Source organism: Dipteris shenzhenensis, chromosome 30 (genome assembly GCF_047967505.1).
Source record: "Dipteris shenzhenensis isolate YYH24624 ecotype China chromosome 30, Dip_SZ_1.0, whole genome shotgun sequence".
In the NCBI taxonomy this organism is placed as follows: Eukaryota; Viridiplantae; Streptophyta; class Polypodiopsida; order Gleicheniales; family Dipteridaceae; genus Dipteris; species Dipteris shenzhenensis.
Window position 1 is genome coordinate 39,861,703 of NC_141625.1, and position 11,224 is coordinate 39,872,926.

At 41.9% G+C, this 11,224-nt stretch overlaps 1 protein-coding gene across 1 annotated transcript in view; it reads left to right on the top strand.

Moving 5' to 3' along the window:
* PME31 (pectin methylesterase 31) overlaps positions 1-7,622 on the top strand; it is a 39,518-nt gene extending 31,896 nt beyond the window's left edge. Inside the window, exons 5-6 of the mRNA XM_087401558.1 lie at positions 6,610-6,786; positions 6,919-7,622. Of these exons, the coding sequence (XP_087257684.1) occupies positions 6,610-6,786; positions 6,919-7,090 (349 nt within the window). The 3' untranslated portion in view covers positions 7,091-7,622. The remainder of the gene's footprint in view (positions 1-6,609; positions 6,787-6,918) is intronic.
* The last annotated feature ends 3,602 nt before the right edge of the window (positions 7,623-11,224 follow it).

Sequence of the window (11,224 nt, forward strand, 5' to 3'; positions counted from 1 at the left end):
CTAGGATATTCTAAAGTTGACTCTGCTGTGCATGATTAATTATGCTTGGGAAAATTAGCATATGCCGCCTTCATGCAAAAAAGGGATCGTAAAACTTTTTCCCAAGAAACAAATATGTGAATCCCTAGCTGATTGGAGGCCTATCACTCTCATGCGTGTCATTTACAAGATCATCACCAAAATGCTGGTTGATCACATTAAAGGGTATCTACATGATGACCTTCATCTTGCACAATATGGTTTTGTTCCTTGACGGCATATCACAAATAACACTGCAAATGCTTATGTTGGAATAGAGTATGCCAAATACACAGAGCAGGATGTTTTATTATTGCAGGTTGACATTGCCAAGGCTTTTGACACGATCCAATGGGATTTTATTTCACAGACTATGCATGCATTAGGATAATTGCAGCACGTTATTTACTGGCTATACAGTGACAGTAAAGTTGCCTACATACTATCTGGGGATATTTTTGAAGACTGGACTCTTCGTTGTTCAGTTCGTTAAGGTTGTCCACTTAGTGTGCTTCTATATGCTATTGCCACCCACCCCATGCTTCAATACATGGATCATCTACTAGCAACTGACATGTTGCATGGTTTAGGGATTCCTAGAAGCAGCACTATGATTGCTCAAGCTTATGCTGATGATTCATTTTTTACTCCTCAGAATACACAGCAGGATCTATCTTCTCTGATGCACACATTATCATTATATGGTCTTGCTGCTAGTTTCAGAAATCCAAGTTGCTGCCCTTGCATTCCATCTTATGGCTGGGGGAAATTGTCCAATCTACTCAGTTGGTTCGCACTTGGTTATCCTTTAGGTTGGACTGTTACTCGTTGCCAACAGTGTCACTGGGTACTTGCCAAGCTAAAGAAAAAGCTTGAATACTGGAAGTTAGCTACTTGGCCTTTGCATGTCAGGCTACGGATTGTTCAATCCATTTTGATGGCATACATGCAATTTTATTTGCTTTTGATTATGTTCAGCAAGGGAGACATTACTTCTTTCATGTCTATAGTTATGGAAACCTTTTGGTGCTCTAAACATGGCAAGAAAAGTTTGCGATTGCTTTCGGTGCAACATCTCTGTTCGCCAAAAATGCATGGGGGTCTCAATATTCTAAATATCCACGTGCATATTCTTGCTCATAAAGGTAAATTGATGCTGCAATCAAAGGTTCTCAGCCTTGGGCTGCCATGATGTGCCATTTAATTTCACATCTCACCACTTTTGCCTTTGGATACTGGCAGCCTACTCACTGGGATTTCCTTCTTGCTTGTATTCATGGTAAGATCAAAGGCTGTCCACTAGTATCCCGTATGTTGATGGACTAGAAACATATACTCTCGTACTTGGAATGACATGGTAGGAATTCATTGTAGGGCAATTCTCTACGAGTCAAGAGCATACATTGGTCAAGGGATTTTGCCCATCCGCTTGCTTTGCAGGAGCCTCGATGTTCATATTATCTTAGTTTGAAAGGGATGCACTTGTTTGCAGATGTCATACATTGTCAAAGAGGAATTTGGGAATGCCAAATCCCTTGTAGTCGCTTTCGCCACCACTTTGCAGGACGATTCATTTGCCAAAGAGATTCGCCCTCTGCGAAACCTAAGGCAAGGGCAGAAGGACTTTATACAATGAAGAGACGGTAATGTGGGACAGCCGCAAAAGATGGCATGTCGACCCTAGCAAGTGAAGAGTCCAATCCTGAAGACGATCCTCAATCTGTAGTGGGGGTGCTGGCTGAAAATATGAGTCCTCATTTACTTTGGCATTGCTCCCACACCTGTGATTGTCTGGGATTCCTTGCGCAGTTATTGAGAACTAGATTTCCGAATGCTACTTTGGAAAATCTTTCTAGTTTTTTGGGCTTCACCCACATAGATGGGAGTTTGATTTATTTCAACTGGGTTCGCTACTGGGCTCTTTGAACTCAATGGAAGGATAGAAATCATAGTCTTTGCTGATTCAACTTTTTCTCTTTTCTCTTTTTTCAGGCACTCTTTGCAGCAATCATTTTATGATTGTTTGCAAACTAAGTACATAGACTATGATGTATACTAGTCATATATTGAGATCTTCTCTTGATGTATTTAAGCACTTTCCCTTTTTTTTTTGGGGGGGGGGGGGATAGTGTCTCCCGTGATATAATGCAAAATAAATTTCATTTAAAAAAAAGTGTGTGTGTGCGTGTGTGTGTGTGTGTGTGCATATACCATCCCAATGGTAACTCGATGTTTGACTATTTCAGTGGATGGAATCATTTTTCCAGGCCATAGAATACGGTGCCAGTCTGCATCCTTCAAGGCCAACAATTTTGTTTTTTTGGATTTTATAAACAGGTGTGCAGGCTGAATGAAAAGCCAACATGGTATTAGAGCACAATTCCTAGTCCAAGACGCTCTCACATTGAAGGAAGGAGTTCTTCTATTCGAAAGCGAGTCCGATCTGAAATAGGTTTCTAGAGTTCTATTCTATGTACCGCACGCAAACATGTCAAAGTTAGAAACCTTTTCAGCCACTGCTCTTCCTTCCTCCTCCTCCAGTCGTGTTCCTTCTTATACAATCCCTAACTTTGGAGAGTTCGAGAAGTTGTGGAAGCTCACAACAGGAATGGAGGCAAAGCCGAAGGATGTTTTAGACAACAAGGGGAGGATTCTTGAGCTGGTAGATGCAAACGAACTCGAACCATGGGAGGATAGAGATGCCCAAGCCTTGGTTTCAACAGTGGGCTTTGTGATTCCTTGCATCTAGATGGAAGATACATCACTGGAGGCCTGGGCCACTCCGAAGGACTTGTATGAGACGTATAACTCTTCTTGTATATTGACTCTAGAGCACCAGCTATTCAATATGAGCATGGATGAGGGAGAGTTCGACACATGACCACTTGACAAAAGTCAAATTGGTGAGAGCCCCTGACATTCGAAGAGCTTGGGTCTTTGTTACTACAAGAGGAGGCCCGGGAGAAGGTGTACAACAATGATGACGGTAAGGCAATTGTGGCGAAGGACAAGCCCGGTAAGGGCAAGCCCAAGGACTCCAAAGGCAAGGCTGAAGATGAAGAAGGTAAAATGTTTCTACTGTGAGAAGCTTGATCATTATGCAAAGGACTACCGGAAGAAGGCGGCAAATCAAAAGCGGAAGGAGTCCAAGAGCAGAGGGGGGACAAAGGCTGGTTCTGATCCTATATGTGGATGATCTTATCCTTACCAGTGACCACATCAGGAAGATCTCTCATGTCAAGGGCTACTCATGAAGGAGTTCGAGATCACAGACTTGGAATATCTACACTACTTCCTTGGGATTGAGGTCAAGCAGAACAAGGACAGCATTTTCATCTCGTGGGAGAAGTACTCTCAGGAGATACTGAAGCGGTTTGAGATGGAGGATTACAAGGAGGCTGTGACACTGATGGAGGTCGAGCAGAAGTTGAGCATTCATGACTCTTCAGATCTAATAGATGCTAGCATGTATTGACGGTTGGTGAGCAGTTTGCTTTATCTAACCAACACCAGGCCGGACGTCTTTGTTGCCATTGGTCTCTTGTGTCAGTTTTTTGCGAAACCCAAGGAAAATCACTGGAAGGCAGGTCTACGAGTGCTGAGGTATCTGAAGGATACTTGCATGTATGGAATTACATACACCACATGGAATGAGTTAGGCAGATTTTGTGAATCAGATTGGGCAGGTGATAGCGACACCAAGCGTTCAACAACAGGATATTGTTTTGTGCTTGCATCAGGGGCATCTCTTGGCTAAGGAAAACCAATCCTTAGTTGCCCTTTCTTCTACAGAGGCGGAGTACCAAGCTGCTTGTACTGTAGCATGTGAGATGTGGTGGCTCAGGTGGATCCTCGAGGATAGGACGTGACTCAGGAGGAGGCGACGGTGGTCATGTGCAACAACCAGAGTTGGCTATGTTGCATAGCCATCCCGAAGAACCGAGTGTTTCATGCACAAACGAAGCACATTGAAGTCCACTACCACTTCGTACGGGAGCTCATCGTCGATGACATTATGGAGCTGATGTATTGTCCGACTACCGACAATCTGTCAAAGGCTCTCTCATGGGACCAGATGGAACACCTCATTGGACACATGTGGATCGACCCACAGTGGCGTCATTGAGAGGGGGTGTTGGAAGTGAATGTCCACCACCTGTGAGCCCCATATGAGTAGTACATGGGGGAGCATATGACTAGGGGGAGGGATCATGAGGGACTGTCATGGTCTGCAGCATGCAGCAAAGGCTCCAGGGCGGGCTGGAAGGGCGCGGCAGCAAGAACAACAGCACCCTCTGGAAAGCCCTAGTTATAGGCTGCCCAGGGGGTCAGCCTTCTCTGACCAGGCTGGTCGGCCAGCCACCCAAGGGTTGGTTGGTCCAGCCCCGGTAAAGGGTCAGCCACCTCTAGGGGCTGCCAGCCCCCTATAAAAAGGCCCCTTCCCCCCTCACGTCTCCATCAGCCACAGAAGCCAAACACAGGCAGCGCAGACCAGGAGAAGTCTTAAAGAGTTCTCAGTTTTGGCAGTCCCGGCCCTTGCTGGTCCTTTCATGCTCACCTTGAGCTGTGTTGTGCCCACCACTTCGTGGAGGAATGATATCTGAGTTCTCTCTTTCTTGTGTAGTGAGGTATTCAAGTGTGGTCTGCATAATTGGGTGTGAGACAGAGCTGTTCCTATTCGGCATAGCTTGTAAGGTTAGAGACATTCTTTCCTTCATTTCCAACATTACAGACCTGTTTGGTAGCAAATAAGAACTCAAATGCAGCCCTTTCCAGCTATACTGCAGGACCCCCAGCAGGGTAGATTGGGAGATTGGATATTATGTAGAGAGGATCCCCATGCCAGCCTTGAAGTCATTTTATCTCAAATTACATCAGCAAAGGTGTACACATTAATTATCCCTCCCTTGTGGTTTAAGGAGCATGCTAATTGTTTGTGGAAAATAGACAGGTCAACAAAATGGTGGAAGCGGAACTTGCAATCGATATGGAAATGTAAGCTACCACTTAAAAGGAGAGTATTCCTATGAAGATGCATTCCTTGGATTCTCCCTTCTGGCAACCTTTTGACAAAGAGAAGCAGCTGCTAGATGTGTTAGGTGCTCATGCTTAAATGAGACTGTATCGATGGCTTCGGCCCTCCACTGTCATCATGATAGAATACAGGTGCAGATGGAGCTTATACTACACCATGGTGGTCTATTTAGAAATTTGAATCCTTGCGGTGCAGGATGCATGTGACATTCCTTCCTATTGAAGTTGAGGTGAAATTGAGAATCAATCGAGTCTGTTGGGGGTTCTTGAAAATCTTTACAGACTTTTTGCTTGAGCATCTTGCCCAAGGTGTAGAGCAATCCTGTCTTCTTCTTCTTGGGTCGAGGCAAGAATTACATTCCTATTTGTTTCTAGCTTCTTTGAATTTAAGTCTTTGAAAGTTCATTGGTGAGGTAGGCATCCCTCAATGAGGGATTGAGGTTGCCCAAGAGTCATACAAAGACTCAACTCTTTGGTCATATAGACCATTCTCCACCCATCATAATATCAACCTGCACACTAGATTGGAAGGACTACTTACTGGAATTTTATGTCTTCATTCTTCAGTGGCTTGGAGAGTGAGCCTTGGTGATGCTAGAGGAGATACAAAGTCTATGAGGCATATTGAGACCATTAGTGTATGGTGAGATCTAATGAACATGATCTCCAAGACGTTTTACAAGGTGAAATCTTAATCAGCAGTACACTGTAGGCTTTGTCTAGAGCACAAGCTCATGATAGGATTTAATTGGGAACTTTTGGGACATTGCGAGAAGCCTTAGTAAGTCTATTTAACCCTTGAATTCGATTCACTAAAACTAAATAATTATATGCAAGGGTAAGGGATTCATGGGGCACATTTTTATTGTCCAACTTAATTACCCAACAGAGAATTACATGTAAAGATTATTCTATTCAATTAAGCCACACAATTTAATCGAGATAATCACGTCTAAATTCAACAAGATTATCTTGCGTAGTGAAAAGATTAACTTGCATTGTTTCACTTTTTGGAGTAGATTTGTAGGTTTTTTCTTTATTTGCTTTATTGCTAACCTTGAGAGGTAACGTGCCTTCCACCTCCTATCTTATCCTCAATTTTTATTCTTGGCGTTCTGGTTGTCTCATGCTCCATTTAAGCTGCATTTTATTTTCTTACAGACTCCCTCATCTCGACTCTGTTTTCCAAATCCATATGGCTTCAAACCCATTATCATCTTACATAATGTTGCTAATTGTCTTCAATTCTAGGATGAAATTGCAGGTCACCTGGTTGCTGTTCCGAGCATCCTTGAGCAAAATGTTGCTTGTTATAGACCAAGGTTCTTTGCTAGGCTGTCCTTCCTTTTTTGGGTTGCATATGTACCCCTCCATGCCTAAAGCATGCAAACGCTCATTGTTAACTCCCCTTATATTCACGATTTTGCTACCGTGCATCCACACTACGCTTAAAATGAGGATAAACATTTTAAATGAGTTATAAATAAAATATGGAGTTGAGCTTGCAAAGGTGTTTTACATGTGGCTGATGGCTTATCGATTCTTGTGGATTGTCAGCTGTGTTATTACAGGTATAGGAACAGGTGCCCCTTACATGCAACTAGGACGTCCATGGGCACCACATGCAAGAGTCATATTTGCTTATACATGGATGGATGCATGCATTTTGCCAGTTGGATGGAATAACTGGGGTAACGTTGAAAATGAGAAGACAGCCTGCTTTTATGAATACAGGTTCTTGTCTGCCTTCTGAGAAGATTTGAACTTTCTTCCGATTTGCTAGCATACACAATTTCCATGATATGTACAACGTTCTTTGCTATTCTTGACTTACACATTTATGTATTAATGTTTTTTTGATTACAGGTGCTCAGGTCCAGGAAGCAACACTTCAAAGCGTGTTCGCTGGGCCAAGCAACTCACAGATGAGGAAAGCAAGCAGTTCTTATCCTCCAGATTCATTGATCCGCAACAGGCTTGGCTGGGCAGTGCCAACTTAAAACAAGTGCCTTTTTTACCAATGCCATTATCAGCATAGTGCCAACTTCAAATATTTAGTGGCGTCTAGCATCCTGCAGTGGCATCGCTTGTTATGCAATTTCTGGGAGCATGACAATGCAATGTATGTTTGAGTCTTGGGTTTTCTTGTGTGGAGCTATGAAGAAGCTAGAAAAAAATGAGAGGATGACTAAGAAAGCTTATAGGAGTATGACAGAGATGAGACGGAGTTTTGAAAGTAGCACTTGGGGCAGGGGTCTTCAGAAGTCCGACCTAGCGAGCCCATTGCCACAGCCAAACCATTGTGATTGTGCGTGGACATGTAGAGGAAACATTCAATCATGTAATCAAAATGTAATCAGCATGTGGCAGTCAACTGTAGCTCATGTATTTACAAAACAACCCCCGCCCCTATAGATTGAAGGGCTAATGATACTGGGCAGCATGTTTTACCTGATCGGTGCTGGTGTCAAGAGGCAGTGTATGGCTGTCCCATTACTTCCTGTGTTGACATATTCGTTTCCATCTTGCAAGGATTGTTCTCCAATAATTTTTAAAACACGATTTTAAAGTAGAACCCACCAATCAAAATCATTGTTTCTCTCCTTTGATGTTTCAATGTGGCCATTTGTTCATGGCCTTGCAGGTTTTAACAGTACACAAGCATGTATCTTGAATCATGGCTAGCTTCATGTGTGCGAAACCAGATCCTTTTATATTGTAAGTCTGTAAATTCACAAGTTTCACACTTTTTCGTTTATGCGGACACGTCACTAACAAAAGAAGGGATCATAATGAGCAAGATGTACATCCATCTAAAGAATTTTTCTATAGCAACCCTACCAATGTTATTGTGACCTTGGCATTTCACATTTTGCAAACTTAGACCATAGAAAGAAAAGGACTAGAGAAGAGCTCCTTGGCCTATTTCCCTAGTGGAATAGGCTTTTATTGTGGATTTGGTATAATATCTTCTACTTTACTAGTGAATATGGTGCTGTGATTCCTTATAGTGTTGAGGTTGTATGTGTATCCCCTCCACTTCCCTTTTAAATGCCCCCAAAAAAATTCCCTCTCAAAATGGATACTGCTAGCCCCCTAAATCCTTCTCCAAATAATGGTGACTTTCAAGGATCTAGACCCATCTCCCCCACCAAACTTTCTCTAGGTGTGGATCACATGCAAGATTATTCCTCAACACACCCTCATCGCTAGATTCTCTCTCTCAAAAGAAAAAAAATTAAATTGTCTTGAGGCAAGGCTTTGTGAATATATCTATTGCCTAGTCCAAGAAAATGTGAATTGGTTTAGCAATCTTTCCTTCCAATTGATGTCATATGAAATATTAGTGGATGTTGATGTGCTTTTCTTGTTCTTTGACCTATTTCGATCTCTTGGTTGTTGGCCGATGCAATGGGACTCTAATTGTTACAAAATATGATTATGGAATTAGCTTGGTCATTGCACAAGATCCTCTAGCAACCATCTCCATCGTATAGCCTTGCATGCACATCAGGGGAAGTTTTGTCTTTGCTTAGATAAAGCACAGTTGCTTGCTTCTTGTTGGACCAAGTTCATCATAGAACCCAACTCTGGTTCTATGTCTATAATAACTTATGGTTTGCATTCTTGATGGTATAAACCCACATTCAGGAGAATGGACGTCAACAATACCATCCAATTCTATATATACCATAATTGTAATCTATATCACCATTATGTCTTAATGTCACAATGTTTATCATTTGTATAATAATGGTAACTATAACCGAGTCCTAGTAATTATAAAGGGTTAGACTTGTTCATTGCATGCTGAGGGTAAATATAAAAATGTCATATTTAAGTACCAAAGGTCATATATGCCACTGGGAGGCAAACTGAATAGCCCCCATTGGGTTAGTATCAAATCCTTGTTCTTTAGAGGTGTACTATCGATCTGCTCAGGGGGGAAATTTTCAAAACTTAAGATCATCTATATATTAATTTATTGGGGATAACTTAAAACCTTCCCTTATCCTCCCTCTCTCATGTGAAGGGTCCTATGTCAAAAGCTCATCCCGCTTCCCTTTTTGGGTGTCATTTAATCCCTATAACAATACGGTCTATGGAATGAATGTTATTGACAAAAAAGTGTATTAAAGTTAGAGTTGGCTTCTTGTCCCCTTCTTGCAGCCCATAGACTATATTCTGATGCAAATTCTTTTCCTTCATTCTGCACACAACGTTCATCTCCCGCAGGAGGGATTGTGTGAAATCCAAGCTTCTATGAGATCTTCAAGAAGCTTTTCCCTTGGTTGCTTTACTCCCTTTCTTGGTCAACTAGATTTGTTTCAAGTATTGGCTTTTTTTACACACCTTGTTGGCTAATGTAATACCCTTGAACTCTCCTTGGGTGTGTATGCTCTACTAGAATGGAGCTCTCTTTGGACACCCTTGGCTCTTTTAAGCTATTTTGTTTCTCTTTCTTTAGTGGAACTATGTAGTCCCTTACAAGTACTTGTGCATGCTTTGATAAATGCCACTAGCATTTCTAGATCTATTACTTACCTTTTCAGTTTATTATGTGTTGGCTACTTTTGATGCAAATGTGATCACTACTCAAGATTGAATTTCGCTTCTTTGTTGCCTCACACAATGTAGCTGTTACATTGTGCTCCTTCAAGCTTATTATAGCTTGTCATGTTGCTTAAGATTTTTATATCGGGCTACCAATTGGTATCCAACTTCCAATCCCCTTCTAGATTCGACCAACCATGTGACAACGAGATCTACAATCGATTTACCAGTTTCTCACCTTGCCTTATTCCTTAGTGCTCTAACACACTTTTTCCTGGGTTCTTTTTGTTGATAGGTTCTATGTGCCTTTGAAGCCTTTGAAAAGTTTTAAGCTTTAAAAAGAAACCTTTGCAATTCCTCCCTCTTTTATAAAGTTGATCTAGTAGCCACATTCTTGAGCTAAGAATAGAAGAAGAGGGGGGTGGGCTTGCTCATCACCCTTCTCAAAATTGAGACACACATTCTCCAAGAATGACCTACATGAACCCACTTATCTAAGTCTCCACATGAACCAACATGCAATCCCATAAGATGAACATAAAGGAGGGGGAGGAGAAAGGAGGTGGGGGAGATTCGGATTGATGCAAGTTCTCTAGGCCTCACATTCTAAAAGTTGATAGCTACAATCTAAGAATATTTATGAATGGAAGACTACTCAAGCTCCTCTATCTCATCCAAAAAACCTTGGATACACCATGAGATCTGATATCAAGTAGAAATTAGGATAGCAAGTCAGACAAGCACACAAGCACACAAGAGAGGAGACACAACATCAAGATAAAAACTCATACTAGCACACAAGAGAGAGACACAATTTCCATGGTATCTGGCAAAACAAGGACATGAAATCATATATACAGACCTAATTATGGGTTTCCCTAAGTCCATATGCACTATTCACACCATGACATAGTTTCCATTAATGTTTCTATAGTTCTAACCCTCTACCATATTTGTTGCATGTATGACTCTATATACATGGGTTTGGGCGATATTAATGACCATACCTCAACAAACAATCGTGTTAAAAGATTTTCAAAACGAGGGTTAGTGAATGTACACACACACACACGCACGCGTGCACACGTACACACACACACACGTTGCACACCATTTGAGAGGTTTATTCATTCTCCAAAGCTCATTGGCATGGTGTTGTATGCATGGCGGTGGGATTAGTAAGCCGATAGGCTCTCGAAGTAGTCAATTTTGTCATTGGAAGGGTTTGGCTTCTAATCACTTGGCTTTCAGGTTTCCAATAGTCCATTTGACCTTGCACCTAAAGATGAGGAATCGGGAGGAGTGGCTGAATCAAGTCTCATAGCATTTGCCATATAGGTCTTGAGTGCATGCCAAGACCATAACACCTACTCAGAGGAAAGGACATGAAAGTGCCATCATTTTGAAGGATGCATTTGCACATATTTGACACCTTTGCACATAAAAAATACATCTTGTAGGCCTCCATCACAACAAGAGGTGTAGGAAAGATTCTACTCCAATGTATACTTTCCAATGCTATACTACTTCCCATAGATGACCACACTAGGAAATGTATCGTAGCAGTACTTGCCAATCAACAATAAATCGACTGGAGAAAGGACTACGAGGTATGTTT